Below are 18,237 nucleotides of genomic sequence, written 5' to 3'. Positions count from 1 at the left end.
AACCTTTTATGTTACTGTATAAAGTTATTTTACAGAATGTTGAAAAATTAATAAGAAAGCTACATAATTTGGCAGCTGCTGCTTTAATTTTCAATGAAATGAAAAAAGCTCTCCAAGAGAAAACCTCAATGAAGAAGAAACAGTTTGCAAATATATATATGTGTATATACAGGTACTTGTCGACTTACGACCGCGATTGGTTCCGACTGACTGGTTGTAAGTTGATCTGGACGTAAGTCGGCCTATATTAATTTAAGGTAAGAATATTAGACTGGGTAATAATATTGTAATCATCTTAAAGTAATATTTTATCAACATTTTCTTACTTTCTAAGACAAACACAGCATACTACAGTACAATTTGTTTAATATGTGGAAAACGTACAAAACAAGAAATACTGTACTGTACATTTAATTCCTGGCACCACTGGTGCTTGGCTGCGGGTTGTCGATATCGCCTTCATCAGATCAGGCGAGGCTGCGGACGGGGTGATGGGAGGAGTTGCTCTTTTCATAAACATAGTGAGCTTCGTCTGAATTGTTTGTTTTTTTTTCTCTTCATAAATTTCGCAATAAGGACGAAATGTGTTGCGTGCCATCCGTTCAATCCTCGCAAATCATTAAATATTTGGGTCCATTTTTTCAAAATGAGCGAGGAGTTTATTCAGTAGAGATAAATCTTCTGACAATCCCTTTGTGGTGAACATTGTTTGTGGCACCTCCTCCTCTTCGTCTTACTCCAATTCTCTTGTTTCTTCTTCCGCCACTCTTTCTTCTTCCAATTCTATCAGCTCTTCATTCATAAGTTCACCTGATTCCCGGTCTAGCAACTCCTCGACATCTTCCATTTCACATTCCAATGAAAGGTCTTTTGACAGTTTCACTATTTCTAAACGAATCTCATCAAGTTCTTGTTCACTGTTAAATCCAGGAAATGTATTTACATAACGCTTAACACACTTCTTCCATACGCCATTCATACACTGTGAGTCGACATTTCTTGCGGGGAGGGCTTCTGTTTTCTCTAATCTGAGTTCACCTCTGTTATAGCGCGTCTTTATTTGAAAAGAGCAGTGTTCTATCGGGGCGAGTGTGAACGCTAACTTTGAGAAGCACTATAAATTTACAGCGGTTGTTACAGACGTAAATCAAATGTATGTTTTTATTGTATAATATTAACAATAACAGCAGCTCTCTACTCAAAGCGGTAAACTCGAGTAGCTGCTAGCATCGAACCCAGAAGCTCTTGATTGGGAGTCAGCAGTTGTGTGTGGGAACTGTTAACATTTGAATGTGATGATTGTATATAAAACTTGTGCACGAACGAGACTGGGATAACTGTGGATGTGGATGTGAGTGGTGTGTGTGACTGAGAATGACTGGTGTGAAGCCTGAAGTCCAAATATCAAATAAACACTTTCACAAGTACAAGTATAACAGAACAAGTGCGCTTTTATTCAAGAAGAAAAAAGAAAGCAGGTTGCGGTAAGCAGTTGATGCGACTGCTTGCGTAGTGCAATCCTAAGAACTGCCCAATCAAGAGCTTCTGGGTTTGATGCTGGCAGCTTCTCAAGTTTGCCGTTTTGAGTAGAAAGCTGCTATTAGTGTTAATATTATAGGGTTATATGTTAGGGTTATATTATTATCGAAAATTGCCAAAACAACAAGACACAAAGACACGTGGGGCAATACTGCTGCGTATATTTTTACTGCTGCGTAGCGAGACTTGAGAGTGCGGGAAACTGGCGCTGCCAACAGCTGGCAGGGGAAACAGTGAAACGCGTCGTAAAGTCGAACAGTCGTAACTTGCATAGGTCGTATGTCGACGAGTACCTGTATATATATATATAATATATATATATATATATATATGTATATGTATGTATATATATATATATGTATGTATATGTATGTATATATATATATATGTATGTATATGTATGTATATATATATATATGTATGTATATGTATGTATATATATATATATGTATGTATATATATATATATGTATGTATATGTATGTATATATATATATATGTATGTATATGTATGTATATATATATATATATGTATATATATATATGTATGTATATATATATATGTATATATATATATATATGTGTATATATATATATATATATATGTATATATATATGTATGTATATATATATGTATGTATATATATGTATGTATATATATATATATGTATGTATATATATATATATGTATGTATATATATATATATATATATGTATATATATATATATATATATATGTATATATATGTATATGTATATATGTATGTATATATATATATATATATATATATATATATATATATATATATGACAGCAACACTCATAACAATGACAACACAATTACATTGACAATCATGTTACGTTATTTTTAAAATGTTTCCTTTTTTTTTTTTTTTTTTTATAACCTCTTTAACACACTACTTCTCCGCTGCGAAGCGCGGGTATTTTGCTAGTCTATAATAATAAAAGGCAAAGCCCTCACTGACTGACTCACTCACTGACTGACTGACTCCCTCATCACTAATTGTCCAACTTCCCATGTAGGTGGAAGGCTGAAATTTGGCAGGCTCATTCCTTACAGCTTACTTAAAAAAGTTAGGCAGGTTTCATTTCGAAATTCAAAGCGTAACGGTCATAACTGGAACCTCTTTTTTGGCCATATACAGTAATGGACTGCAACTCACTGGCCGTGGGAGGCGGGGTTGCGGGGGTTGCGTATCGCGTCATCATGCCTTCCACGTAATCACGTGAACTGACTGTGAAGGAGAAAGGACGGCCTTATATGGCGTTCGTTTATAAAACAGCAGACAGGCGACGTCAGCGCAAGAGGCGAAGTCACCGTTTAAAAAGGTCTACTTCTTAATAAAAATTTTAAAGCAGTACTTCGCCACTGCGAAGCGCGGGTATTTTGATATATATCAAAATATATCCCGTCATCACGCCTCCCACGTAAGCACGTGAACTGACTCGCTGCCGTTTGCAATGCCATATTCGCGAGATACAAGTTTAATGAGAAGACACGAGGTATAAACGAGACTTTGTAACAGAGTTCAAATTGCTGGAGCGAGAAACTTTTAACTACCGGGTCATGTCGCGTGTTCTCGGGTAGGTACACCAAAAAATGTATACATTTATGCATGTAATGGGCAAACAAAAAATGTACTATACCCGAAAGCACTGCAGTAGTACTCAATGTATCTTCTTAAATGTTAATGTTTTACTGTTTAATGATTTATACGCTTCTTATATGTTGTTCAGATTCTTTTATCAAAATACCAGTAACAGCGCACTGCACGATAACGTGGAGTGAATACACTTCACATGACCATTCATGTTATTTATCCTCTTTCTCTGTACGTTTTACCATTCGTTTGCTCAGAGGTTGATGTGCTTGCTGCTTAATGAGCAGCTCTTCACCCTAGCATCCTGCTGCTTCTCTTCTTTTGTCGGCATCTTTTCCCGTTAAAACTGATTAAGTTAGTTTTTGTGTTGCGATAACTTAGTATGGTGTGCACAGCTGTGAGTTGATTCCACAATAAAATAAAATAAAGATAAAAAGAGTAATAAAATCATCACCCTGAAAGCGAATAGTACACGTGACGTAGTATATGTGTACCAAATTTCAAGTCAATAGATGAAACGGTTTGTGAGCTACAGGTGATTCAAAATTCTGGACTGACAAACGAATAGCCACGGTAGCGTATTATAGAAGAAAATTTTACTGTTTAATTTATATTTATATGCAATGTGCTTCTTATATATTACTTCATATTCTCGTATGATGATGATGTTAATGTTTATATTAATTTCTATGTTATTGTAAGTGCTCTTTATTTGTGGAAAAATAAATTTGGCAATTAACAAACTTATTTTATACATACATACATTTTATTTTTTTCTCTTGCACTCAGTGAGCGAAGCCACTGGGTAATCAGCTATATGTGTATATATATGTAGATATGTGTGTGTATATATATATATATATAATATGTATGTGTATGTGTAGATAGATAGATATAGATACTTTATTAATCCCAATGGGAAATTCACAAAGGTGAGTCTTGGCATGTAAAACTCCATGCCCACGTTGTAAAAGTAAGTGTGTCCAGGGAACGAATCCACATAAAATAAATTAATACGATAAAGTAATAGGAGTGATCAATAAATAAAAATAGAAATAGAAAAATAAAAGTAGAAAAGTACACATACAGTCATACACGGAGCTGCTGAAAAGGCTGCCACTCTCTGCGGCGCCGGATGTTAATTATGTAGATATGTATGTGTGTGTGTATGTATATATATATATATATATATATATATATATATATATATATATATATATATATATATATATATATATATATATATATATATATATATAATAAAATATATATATATATATATAATAAAATATATATATATATATATATAATAAAATATATACACAGTGGAACCTCTAGATACGAGTTTAATTCGTTCCAGCACGGAGCTTGTATAGCGAGTTTCTCGTATCTAGAACAAACTTCCCCATTGAAAATAATGGAAATCCAGTTAATCCGTTCCGCACCCCAAATATATTAACATAAAAATCAATTTTCCGAACAAATAACACTGATAAATTATATATACTGTAGTCTACCTTTAATAAATAACACTGGTAAATAATATAACTGATTATTAAAAGAATCAAAACAGGTGTCCAAAGTGCAGTAGAGCATTCAATAAATCTTTAAATAAATAATCCTTAAAACAGTTGTGAAGTGGAGGTTTAAAATACACAAGAATAACAATCCTTTAACACGAGGTTAAAACGTCAACAGGAAGCAGTCTTTAAAACACAGATGACAATCCCCGGTGCTTCTTCTCTGTTAGCGTCTCACCTGCTTCTCCCATGCGGGCTCTGCAACAAGCGAGACACTCTTAATGCAGCTGACCTTCTCTACACCGTCCTGCTTCAGCTGTTTGGCTCGCCTGTTCAGCTCACTGTTCAGCTACACGCGAGCCTGCACTCGCTCGCTCTCCCGCACCGACTTCCTACTGCTGCCGATTCCTGCCTCCTCCGCTCTCTCTCCTCTTTTCTTTTACTTCTTCTCCCTCTTAACCGGCTCGCGCTTTTCTATATATGTGGGGAGGACATGGCAGCTGCAGCCCATCAGCCACAGGAACAATCATGAATGTGGGAAGTTTCCCACCTGTGCACTTAGGTGAGAAACGCAGACACCGCAGATCGCCCTGCGGCTCACAACTGCTACCACGCCCCCTCGCTAAGCCGCGAGCTATACCCACAGCCTGGCTCGAGGCTCATTACGCGAGCCAATGCTCGTATTTAGATTTGAATTTTTCGCTAATACTTTCCTCGTATTTTGAATTTCTCGTATACAGAGGTGATTGTATCTCGAGGTTCCTGTTTGTGTGTGTGTGTGTGTGTGTGTGTGTGTGTGTGTGTGTGTATCCATCCATCCATCCATCCTCCAACCCGCTGAATCTGAACACAGGTTCACGGGGGTCTGCTGGAGCCAATCCCAGCCAACACAGGGCACAAGGCAGGAACCAATCCCGGGCAGGGTGCCAACCCACCGCAGGACACACACAAGCACACCCACACACCAAGCACACACTAGGGCCAATTTAGAATCGCCAATCCACCTAACCAGCATGTCTTTGGACTGTGGGAGGAAACCGGAGCCCCCAGAGGAAACCCACGCAGACACGGGGAGAACATGCAAACTCCACGCAGGGAGGACCCGAGAAGTGAACCCGGGTCCCCAGGTCTTCCAACTGCAAGGCAGCAGCGCTACCCACTGCGCCACCGTGCCGCCCTATATATATATATATATATATATATATATATATATATATATATATATATATATGAATGACAGCAACACTCATAACAATGTCAACACAATTACATTGACAATCATGTTACGTTATTTTTAAAATGTTTCCTTTTCTTTTTCATAACCTCTTTAACACACTACTTCTCTGCTGCGACGCTGCGGGTATTTTGCTAGTATATATAATATTGTGAATGGAGGGCCTCGGACGCAGACATGTTTAAAGTCACCACCACACGTTTATTTACACTATATTTACTATGTCTATGTGTGCACCACCACAAACCCCAACAGTCTCCCAAAGTCCAGGCTTCTCATACAGCCACCTTTCTCTCTTTCTCTCTTGGCTTCTCCTTGCCGCCTCGTCATCGTCCTCACCCGACTCCAGCCCTTAATGAGGGGAGGCGGCTCCTTAAATAGGCAGGCAGCTGATGATCACACCCGGCCACCTGCCACAATACTCCCCCACAAGCTGAGACCTCTAGGGGCCAGCGGCCTGTCCTGCGAGAGCAGGTGTTCCTCAGCGGTAGGCCGACATGTTCCAGTCTAGGGCCCGGTCCTACAAAGTAAAAAGAGAAACTGGGCAGAGATGTTGCCCTGACGGCGCCCCTTAGCGCCCTTCCACCGTATATGGGCTAGCGCTCTCTGCTTCGACCGGCACCCCGGTGCTCTTTTTTCCTTGGCCTCCCCTTCCGAGACCTCCGTGTTCCCAGCCATGGGGCCGCCAAAGGGATCGCACATGCTCCTGTCCCCTCAGCTTGCTGCGGGTTTTCCCTCTGCCTTGGCAGAGGGCGGCCTTTCTTGGTACGTGAGCACCCGGGAACACGTCCACTCATATCAGAGGAGTCGGCTTTCTTCCTCCGATTCCTCCTCTTTCTTTGGGACACCGTGACGGTTCGGGTCTGCCTATAGCAGGAGGACAGACCCTGTCCCGCCGGCGTCTGTAGCTTTACGGGGCCGGTCCTACTCACCGTCCCCGCTATACCTCTCTGGTCGGAAGATCCGGCGTCTCGTTGTTCCAGTTTCGCCGGTGGCATCTGTTCTGACGCGACGGCTGTCCCCTCTGGCTTCAGCGTCTCCGCTCAGAGGGCACATAGCTCTGGTGGCAGCGATCCGGCGAGCAGAAGGCATCTCTGCAACTCCGCAGAACCGTTGCCTAGGAGAGAAAGTCCGTCGACGGTGAGCTTACCTGTCGGTCAGCACCACTCGCCGACTGCTTCCTAAGGGCCCTTTCCTCCGGCCCAGTCGGGTTTCTTGCTGGCACGGGATGGACATTCCCTGGTCCCGCCTCCATCCAGTCGTTGGCAGGCACACAGGACACGCCATCCAACCCCGTGCCTGTCACAAGGAGGGACTTCCGGTTTGCAACCATCTTGTCTTCCTTCCTCATGCGTAGACGAGACTCCGGGCAGTTCCGCGGCTGTCGAAACTGCAGCCTGTCCTTCCCGGCTGCTCCTTTTGCTGCCGCCGCGTCTTTGAACCGCCCCTGATATACACGTTCCTTCGGCTGACCGATAACGGGCCGGGTTATGAGTCCTTCACGCGGGGTTGGGTGCATGCCGCCCCTGCGGCACGTGGGTGAGCTCCCCTGCTGTGCCGGCCCGTCCACAGACTTCTTACATGTTGCAGGTCCCCGCCTTGACCCAGGTGGAGCATCCTGCGCGACTATGCCACTGTGAATGGAGGGCCACGGACACAGACAGGCAGACATGTTTAAAGTCACCACCACACGTTTATTTATACTGTATTTACAATGTCTATAAGTGCACCACCACAAACCCCAACAGTCGCCCAAAGTCCAGGCTTCTCATATAGCCACCTTTTTCTCTGTTTTTCTCTCTCTCTCTTCAGGCCTCTCCTTGCAGCCTCTTCTTAGACCTCGTCCACCTCCTCACCCGAGTCCAGCCCTGTGGGGAGTGGCTCCTTAAATAGGCAGGCGGCTGATGACCACACCCGGCCACCTGGCACAAATATATAAAATATACACACACTAGGGGGCTCCGCCCCCTCCTCACTTCGCTCGCCAACCCGTGTTTGGTTAATCCATCCATCCATCATCCAACCTGCTATATCCTAACTACATGGTCACTGGGGTCTGCTGGAGCTAATCCCAGCCAACACAGGGCACAAGGCAGGAAACAAACCCCGGGCAGGGCGCTAGCCAATCGCAGGGCTCGCACGCACTAGGGTAATTTTAGAATCGTCAGTCCACCCAACCTGCATGTTTTTGGACTGTGGGAAGAAGCACCCGGAGGAAAACCACACAGACATGGGGAGAACATGCACACTCCACGCAGGGAGGACCAGGGAAGCGAACCCAGGTCTCCTAACTGCGAGGCAGCAGTGCTACCCACTACACCACCGTGCCTCTGTTTGGTTAATCGGATATACAATTTTAAAAGCTTTTTTTTCTTTGAAATTGTTTCAGTTTCATTAGTTGCACTTTTTACTTTAAAGGTTTATTAAAAACAATATTTGGAATTACCTTTTCTTCAAGATCGCATTGAATTTTGAATCCGTTTTTGGAAATACATTGTGACAACTCAACATATAATTGCCCCTGAGTGAATATTGTTTCTGTTTCTCTAATAAATAATCCGACGTTTTCTAATGGTTGTCCCTTTGATTTGTTATTTGCCGTAGCAAAAGCTATTCTCACGGTAAACTGTAAACATTTTAATATGAATGGCATATCATGATCTCCTTTGGTGTCTAAAGTTATTCCCGGAATATATACATCACCTTACTTGTCGCCTGTTAAAATTTGCATCGCTTCTTTGTCATCATAAATATACACATGACTGAATTGTGTATTCTTTGAAATTAAACTTGTCGTTGCTTTAACTGTTGTGGGACGACCTTGCTTTGTCCTGCTATTTTTTCAATTACACCTGGCTCTGATGATTAATCACCTTTTGTTTGCGCTAATGTGGTCTTTTTTTTTTTTTTTTTTTTTGATACTGTAGCGACTGACGTAATAAAGTGTCAAAAACGTTTTACTTTTCTAGCACCCTCTCTGATCCCTCCTTCCCCGGGTCTTGTCTCCCCCTTACCGCATCAATCAGTACCCTGCTATCAGTCTTCCGTGCTGTACTCCGCCCCCCTCAATTGGACCTATCAGTCACTTAAAACAAAAAAGGCTTCAACCTGCTGGCGAGCTGCCTGTTCTGCTTGTGGCATGTTGTTGTTTTAAGAGCCGGGAGCACATTGTGCATGTGTGCCAAAAGCAATCCAACAACTTCTTAGTTAGAGGTCTGTGGACTTACTTTAAATGATGGCTCACTGACTTCTCGCGTGACGTTGTAAAAACAATAATTGTCCTTTATTTTCGGCCCGGGCGTGGTTAAATCTCTTTCTTGCAGGACGTATAACGCTGCTTCCGTTTATGAAGTTCTAATCTTTTAATTCTCAGCCCTATTGGACGTGCTTTGTTTTCAGTTCCACTTGTTCTGGGCTGAGTATCACTTTCCTTATTTTCTAAATTTGCACCTAGATTATTGTTTTTTACTTTTTAGCATTTTTTTCTCTCCACCGCATGTGGGTCTCTTTTCTCCGCGCTTTTCTTTCGTCTTCGTTTAGTCGTCGACATTTCATTTCTACCTTATTCATTTCATTTCTACCGTATTGTGAATTTCCCATTGGGATTAATAAAGTATCTATCTATCTATCTATCTATCTATCTATCTATTGACTGTATACACTTTTTATATGCACTGAGAGCCATAGAGCTGTGTGTGCTGCGTGACTGCCTTTCCACTACTTAATTTTTTTTTTTTTTTTTCTGCTCGTGGTCTTATCTTGTAAGTAGGGCGTGTCTTGCACCGTGGCAAGTGTCTTTGGTCTCGTGGGCCTTTAAAATTGTTTTCCGTGAGGATCACGTATCGTAGCCTTGCATTTTCTTTCCATTGCAGGATTTTCTTTATATACAGTAATCTCTCCTCCATCGCGGAACTCAGAATAGCACATAAACCCACAAACAATCTGCGCATGGTCCTGTTTAATACTAAAAACAAGAAATCGACAGCCGAAACACGAAACGCAGTTTATAGTATTCCATGCAATTCTTGCTCAGTGGTATACATAGGACAAACGTCAAAAAGAATTTCAACACGTGTACAGGAACATTGCAACACCGTCAGAAGAAAGGACGCACTATCTTTGATATATGCGCATACTAAATCGACAGGACACGCATTCAACTGGGACAACGTAAAAGTAAAATCTAAGGCCAGTACTAAAAGTGCCAGAGAGTTGGCCGAGTCTTGGCTATCAGATGAAAACGCCATCAACAGACACTTGGACATAAATCCAGCATATGCCAACTTAAGAAGGACATGTACACAATAATTAAACTGTCCTACAACACCCCCCCCCCCCCCCCCTTTGATCATTCTGACTTAGTCACCTCCACCCACCTAAGCATCATCCTCTGATGAAGACCCCTGAAAAAGGGTTGAAAGCTCAGGAATAAAACTATTTTATGATACGTGATTCGTTTTTTCTCCCTTCGTGGATCTCCAACTGCAAATATGCAAACCGTATCACAGACCTTCTCTTCCATTCATATATATATATATATATATATATATATATATATACACAGTGGTGTGAAAAACTATTTGCCCCCTTCCTGATTTCTTATTCTTTTGCATGTTTGTCACACAAAATGTTTCTGATCATCAAACACATTTAACCATTAGTCAAATATAACACAAGTAAACACAAAATGCAGTTTGTAAATGGTGGCTTTTATTATTTAGGGAGAAAAAAAAATCCAAACCTACATGGCCCTGTGTGAAAAAGTAATTGCCCCCCTGAACCTAATAACTGGTTGGGCCACCCTTAGCAGCAATAACTACAATCAAGCGTTTGCGATAACTTGCAATGAGTCTTTTACAGCGCTCTGGAGGAATTTTGGCCCACTCATCTTTGCAAAATTGTTGTAATTCAGCTTTATTTGAGGGTTTTCTAGCATGAACCGCCTTTTTAAGGTCATGCCATAGCATCTCAATTGGATTCAGGTCAGGACTTTGACTAGGCCACTCCAAAGTCTTCATTTTGTTTTTCTTCAGCCATTCAGAGGTGGATTTGCTGGTGTGTTTTGGGTCATTGTCCTGTTGCAGCACCCAAGATCGCTTCAGCTTGAGTTGACGAACAGATGGCCGGACATTCTCCTTCAGGATTTTTTGGTAGACCAGTAGAATTCATGGTTCCATCTATCACAGCAAGCCTTCCAGGTCCTGAAGCAGCAAAACAACCCCAGACCATCACACTACCACCACCATATTTTACTGTTGGTATGATGTTCTTTTTCTGAAATGCTGTGTTCCTTTTACGCCAGATGTAACGGGACATTTGCCTTCCAAAAAGTTCAACTTTTGTCTCATCAGTCCACAAGGTATTTTCCCAAAAGTCTTGGCAATCATTGAGATGTTTCTTAGCAAAATTGAGACGAGCCCTAATGTTCTTTTTGCTTAACAGTGGTTTGCGTCTTGGAAATCTGCCATGCAGGCCGTTCTTGCCCAGTCTCTTTCTTATGGTGGAGTCGTGAACACTGACCTTAATTGAGGCAAGTGAGGCCTGCAGTTCTTTAGACGTTGTCCTGGGGTCTTTTGTGACCTCTCGGATGAGTCGTCTCTGCGCTCTTGGGGTAATTTTGGTCGGCCGGCCACTCCTGGGAAGGTTCACCACTGTTCCATGTTTTTGCCATTTGTGGATAATGGCTCTCACTGTGGTTCGCTGGAGTCCCAAAGCTTTAGAAATGGCTTTATAACCTTTACCAGACTGATAGATCTCAATTACTTCTGTTCTCATTTGTTCCTGAATTTCTTTGGATCTTGGCATGATGTCTAGCTTTTGAGGTGCTTTTGGTCTACTTCTCTGTGTCAGGCAGCTCCTATTTAAGTGATTTCTTGATTGAAACAGGTGTGGCAGTAATCAGGCCTGGGGATGGCTACGGAAATTGAACTCAGGTGTGATACACCACAGTTAGGTTATTTTTTAACAAGGGGGCAATTACTTTTTCACACAGGGCCATGTAGGTTTGGATTTTTTTTCTCCCTAAATAATAAAAACCATCATTTAAAAACTGCATTTTGTGTTTACTTGTGTTATATTTGACTAATGGTTAAATGTGTTTGATGATCAGAAACATTTTGTGTGACAAACATGCAAAAGAATAAGAAATCAGGAAGCGGGCAAATAGTTTTTCACACCACTGTACAGTGATCCCTCGCTATATCGCGCTTCGCCTTTCGCGGCTTCACTCCATCGCGGATTTTATATGTAAGCATATTTAAATATATATCGCGGATTTTTTGCTGGTTCGCGGATTTCTGCGGACAATGGGTCTTTTAATTTCTGGTACATGCTTCCTCAGTTGGTTTGCCCAGTTGATTTCATACAAGGGACGCTATTGGCAGATGGCTGAGAAGCTAGATTGCTTACTTTTCTCTCTCTCTTGCGCTGACTATCTGTGATCCTGACGTATGGGGATTGAGCAGGGGGGCTGTTCGCACACCTAGACGATACGGACGCTCGTCTAAAAATGCTGAAAGATTATCTTCACGTTGCTATCTTTTGTGCAGCTGCTTCCTGAAACGACATGCTGCACAGTGCTTCGCATACTTAAAAGCTCGAAGGGCACGTATTGATTTTTGACTGAAAAACAAACTCTCTCTCTCTCTCCCTGCTCCTGACGGAGGGGGTGTGAGCTGCCGCCTTCAAAAGCTTTGTGCCGCGGTGCTTCGCATACTTAAAAGCCTATTGATTTGTTTGCTTTCTCTGTCTTTATGACAGTCACTGCTCCTGATGCACACTCCTTTGAAGAGGAAGATATGTTTGCATTCTTTTAATTGTGAGACAGAACTGCCATCTCTGTCTTGTCATGGAGCACAGTTTAAACTTTTGAAAAAGAGACAAATGTTTGTTTGCAGTGTTTGAATAACGTTCCTGTCTCTCTACAACCTCCTGTGTTTCTGCGCAAATCTGTGACCCAAGCATGACAATATAAAAATAACCATATAAACATATGGTTTCTGCTTCGCGGATTTTCTTATTTCGCAGGTGGCTCTGGAACGCAACCCCCGCGATGGAGGAGGGATTACTGTGTGTGTATGTGTATATATATATATATATATATATATCTCACACACCGTGATTCAGTGACATTTGATCAATGGAGGGGGGCCCACAAGTGAAACTGTGAGTGGGTACGTTGCCAGTACTCAAAGTTGAAACTGGAAAAAAACTGCTTGGAAAACTAACCTATGGAGGATGTGCAGCAGACAGCCTGTGGGAATTGTAATTGAACCCATGGCGCTTAAAATGTAAAACTGCACGCTGCACACTTGTTATATTATAGGCAGTAGTTACAAATCCAGTGTACCATTGAATCCTTCAGTAAACTTGTCATTCTCAATACATTCAAAACTGTGGTCACCATCTAACTCGGGACTTTCATATTCCAATTTCCTCAGCTGTATTTTTTTTTTTTTTTTTTTTTAATGAAGAAATCATTTACCTAGTACATGCTTCAAGTCTTACTGCACATCAGCCAAACAATCCCCTTTTCCCTGTTTAATTGGATTTTTCAAGACACTGAGGTGTCCATGACTACAGCAGAAAGTTGGTTAAAACACTGGAAACAATGTTCCAGTCTCCAGTTAAAAGAAGGTCGACAGTGAAGGCCAGTCCTGTTGGACAGCTAATTTAGACATACGTAATTGTAGACATTTTAAATATAACAAATGCTGCTTTTTATTGGTTTTCTGAAATAGTTGTTAATATGGTGGAACAGAGCAGTTATTACATTTTATTGTTTAGCTAATGTTTCCTGAGTGCACAGATGTCATTTACCTGTTAAAGTGACTTGTAAACATAGCTGATTAAAACAAGAGCATCTTTGAACAGGTAATGTAAAAGAGATTTTGTAAAGTGTTGTGAATCATATTATTGTGTAGTAGTTCCTTTATTATTCGTCATTTATCTTAAGATGTTTGGTTTCTGTATTTTGCAGTATTAACCATGGTTTATTTTTTAATTTCTGAAAAGAGAATGACAATGAATAAGTTTAGTATGTAAAAACAATGTATTTAGCAGTCTGATAATTATGTTTCACTCTTTCTGAAATAAATAGTACAATTCCCTTTCATGTCAATAATCCCCCCTCCTCCATTTTTGTTACATTAGGGGTGAATGCCCTTTTCTGACAAAAAATTAATTTGGGCACTTAAGTAAATCATTTCATGTTATCTTTTTACTCTCAGAATTCTTTGTATAATGTATTACTTAATAGACTAGTTATCACATAATAAAAGGCAGATAATACTTTTCACATGACAGAGAGAGAGAGAGAGGGAATTAACTATCTTTTTAATATCTTTTTAAGTAATGTAAACTTGCATCTTGTGTAAAGTTGTCTGAAAAGGAAATAAGCTGCTGTATGTTGAGAAATTAATGTTAACATTAAAATCTCTATCATAATATTTCTTTTGTCTTATAAATGGAACAGAAATATTATAACTATATATTTTTAAATTTAATTTTTCTTATTCTTATTGTTTAAATAGTGCCTTTTTCTAAAATTGGGGCATATTGATTCGGGACAGTTTCCTGGTCAACCAGCTTCTGCAGTCTTCACTATCAGTACTACATACTCTGTAACTTTGCAAGTGAACAGCACCAAGAGCCATATTGAGTTATGCAGGTAAAATTTATTATTATTTATTATTGTTCTTTATTTAGCTGATGCTTTTATTTAAGGCGGCTTATCGAAGGTCTCCTCATATATACTGTTTGACTGATTAGAAAGTGCAAAATTGACAAGGAACAACAAATGAAAAATTTAAGTAGATGGCAAAAAGTATAGTTCTCTTATTGTGACTGACAAACTAAAACTCAGTACTGAAGCTGTTGAATGGATTATTACAACTGCAGAGAAGAGCAGGTGGAAAAAAAGCCTTTAGTAGTAGTTTGTAAAGAGCTGTCTTCAACAAGCACCTGAACATTAGCAGACTGAAAATAGATCATAAGGCAACTGGAGTTTCTTTCAACAGCTTCAAAAGGAAGAACTGATAATATTGGATGAAGGGTCGAGGTAAATCTTGTCAGCCAACATGCTGAAACAACCTGTAGACTTCTAATATAGACTTATCGAGAGTACAAGTGGTATTGAAGAGCAGAACCATGCAATGAGCCACGCAGTAGGTCAAGTAAGGTGTTTTGAACTTGAGTTTTTCTGCTACTAGATGCCAATTGAGAGAGTGAAAGACAGGTGTAATGTGGTAAAAGAGAGGGATAGAATACTGTCTGGTAGCTGCATTCTGGATTACTTGAAGAGACTGGATAACAGTTACTAGACGCTTTCCTAATAGAAAGTTGTAGTAGCATATCCAAGAGAGTACAAGATTCTGAAAAATGAGTGTCATTGGTAGAAAGAAAAGGTTGTATGCTATGAATTAAAAAAAAAAAAAAAAAAAAAAAAAAAAAAAAAAAATTAAAGAGAGAGAATCATCCATGATCACTAGCAAGAATGTTATGTCATGAAGCATGTAACTTAAACACGTGATTTGTGAATGGAGAAGCAGAAGGGATATGTATAGTATTGGGCTTCAAGAGGTAAAGTCTAAGGTGATATTCATTCAATGATGATGAATGATGAAGTGGCAGAAAAGCAGCTGGAGAACTGCACCAAAACCAGAGGCTTCAAAGATCCAGCTCAAATTATGGGTATTGTTTTGCTGGCATTTGATGAGGTAAGAGAAGCCAAGAAAAGAAATGTGTCCAAAGATTTTACATAGAGAAGAGTGCCCAGCACTGATCTTTGAGGTTCACTTGCAGAGAGCTTCCAGTTAAGTTTTTGGCACCTTTTATGTGACATCTCCAGCGATTTTTCAGTCAGACTTAATTTACTAGTGAGTTGGCAACCGTCACAGTGCTCAACCATGGTATCAGTTCATGTAGTCTGACATACCCAGGCACTCAATCCAACCAGTTTTTGATTAGCCCCAACAAAATCAAATACATTTGTTTTTTGTCTTGCATGTAAAAAGGAAAATGGTTGTTTTGGACCTGACAAACAAAGAAGATTGTATGTACCATGATGAAATGGAAAAAACTATATCCATTATATAATTGTAATATATATAAACTAGCCGACGCCCGCCGTAGCATACGGCGGTGTAAGAATAGGAACGGGAAACGGTGAAAAAGAAATTCAGAAATCAAGAAGAAATAAATACTTCGTGAAAGACGCAGTTGTGAATAGGTGTTTTGGTGGAGACGACAGATAATGAGTCGAAAGATATACTCGTACTACAGTATCGGGTTTGTGCTCTGGTCTTTGGGTGTCTGACAATGCATGTAGAATTTCCGGCCAAGGAGGATTACATGTGAAAGTGATAAATAAATCGGCCTTTCTGAATTTACATACTATGGCCATGGCATCCTGATGGTTTTGTTGCATGTATCTTGGACTTCCTGGAAATGTGGACGGTAATATGATCATTTTGCCTACACGTACGTTGTTATTTTCAGCAGATCTCGTTGATGTAATCTGAGATAGTTGAGACGTGCGCCCTCCGTTTTAACATATGCATCTATGACGTACTGTTGGAATAGTTTGCCGCTGGAGTGCAAAATACTAAATGAATTTCTCATTGCTAATCTGTACGCGTAAAATTGGCATTGAGTAAGCCTTATTCGCTTGGTGGTTCTTTTATTGGGAACATGTTGTAAATCTTTGTGCCAGCCAATGTCTCCGTAAGGGAATAAAAGTGGGTAAACCATAGGATCGCAATTCATATTGAGTGTGGAAAACTGTTTACAGGAGTTGCCTATGGGATAGATGCAAATGTCCCTTTCGGCAGGCGGTTCGCCATCTTCTCCGACGAAAATCGCTGCAACATTGGTGTGACATGTCGGGGCATTGTATCGTCGTAAATCCTGCCTAGGGTTTTCCTTGAAAACCATTCGTACAGATGCTGTTGGATTGGACTGAGTGATTTCATGCATGTGTTTGTATGATTTAGCGAAAGGGTTGATGGTTCTGAGCATGGAATCTAGCTGGAGAAGTAAATTTTCGCTGCATGCAGATTTTGCTTTATTTTGTATTTTGTACTTAAGTAGCTTGCACCGTGTCAAAAACATACAACTGTCCATATCCTGGAGAGGTAGAAATGTTAGCATATAGTGGAGAGATTTGGTGATAAATTTGCCCTTGTATTTTAAAACAGTATGGTCCGTGGCCAGGAAGTTGAGTTATCTATGCACCTATGGAAGCAGACGCTAGAGAAGAGTTGTATTCCCGAATGTGTTCATGATAATTTTTTAGCTTCTGATGTTTGCTGTGTAAGAAGCTGTTGTAAAGACACAGGTGGCTCCCGCAAAGGTGGTAAAGCTACTTTACTGTTGTGGCAGCACCTCAAGTACTTGTTGGATGTATTACGCTCAGCAGGCCAGTATAGTGCATGAGTGTTTGCACTGTGTTGGTTGCGTGTGAGTGGGACCGGTTTTAAAGAGGAGCTGCAGGCAGTGTGGTAATGGGTTTGGAAGAGGATGAATAGGAATTGAGAAATGCCGTGTCGGCTGCGTGTGGGCGGGACGGGTTTTGAAGTGGAAGCAGGACGAACCAGAAGAGAAATATATATGAGATTTTACATCTTGTTTTGTCTTGGTAGAGTAATATTTTACTCTACTTTCCCCTTTTGTATTAATATGTAGCCTTTGTCAGTATGCCTCAAATCTCACAGACTTGACACTGTTTATAAGGTATTGTACCATATAACTTTCTGTGTGGGTTGTCTGAGAGACTTCAGCAGAGAATCACTGGTCAAACTTGTTTGAGGCACTTCCCCCAACCCTGTTGTAAAATTACAGAGACTCATTCCTAAAAGGGGGAGGGGAAGGGGTTCTTAAACCATCAAACCATTGCCGTTCTTGTCAATAATGTAACACTAATATTACATTTGCTTTGTCTAAGTTACAAATAAAGACATACAAAGTATTTATTAACTTGTATGCAAAACTTCACATCACAACACATCTCCTCTGACTAGACATTGTGTAATATGACATTAGCTTTAGATCTGGAGGTACAGAAGATTTGGTGAAAAACTTAACACTAAACCAATCTTATACAGAACCTCTGATTCCAAGTTTATGAATGTGGAGTGGTTAAGAGCTGTTGATAGGTTGAAAACAGAATTGAGAAACAGCTTGACAAGAATCGAGATGTTTTGTAACTAAAAGGAGAACTGTCTTTGTGGGATGACTCAGCAGTCCTATGCAACATATATAAAGATTGCTGTGATAAAATATTCAAATACAGGTAAAATTCTGTTACAACAAACTGCCAGGTACCT

General features: G+C 40.3%; 1 protein-coding gene across 2 annotated transcripts in view; it reads left to right on the top strand.

Moving 5' to 3' along the window:
- The window catches only part of hgsnat (heparan-alpha-glucosaminide N-acetyltransferase), a 379,450-nt gene that overhangs the window by 46,910 nt on the left and 314,303 nt on the right, over positions 1-18,237 (top strand). For both annotated transcript variants that reach the window (XM_028802147.2, XM_028802148.2), the window contains exon 3: positions 14,446-14,582. In XM_028802147.2, the coding sequence (XP_028657980.1) occupies positions 14,446-14,582 (137 nt within the window). The remainder of the gene's footprint in view (positions 1-14,445; positions 14,583-18,237) is intronic.

The sequence above is a fragment of the Erpetoichthys calabaricus genome, chromosome 5, assembly GCF_900747795.2.
Source record: "Erpetoichthys calabaricus chromosome 5, fErpCal1.3, whole genome shotgun sequence".
In the NCBI taxonomy this organism is placed as follows: Eukaryota; Metazoa; Chordata; class Cladistia; order Polypteriformes; family Polypteridae; genus Erpetoichthys; species Erpetoichthys calabaricus.
Note: the sequence above shows the minus strand (reverse complement) of the source record. Positions and strands in the feature narration are given on the sequence as shown.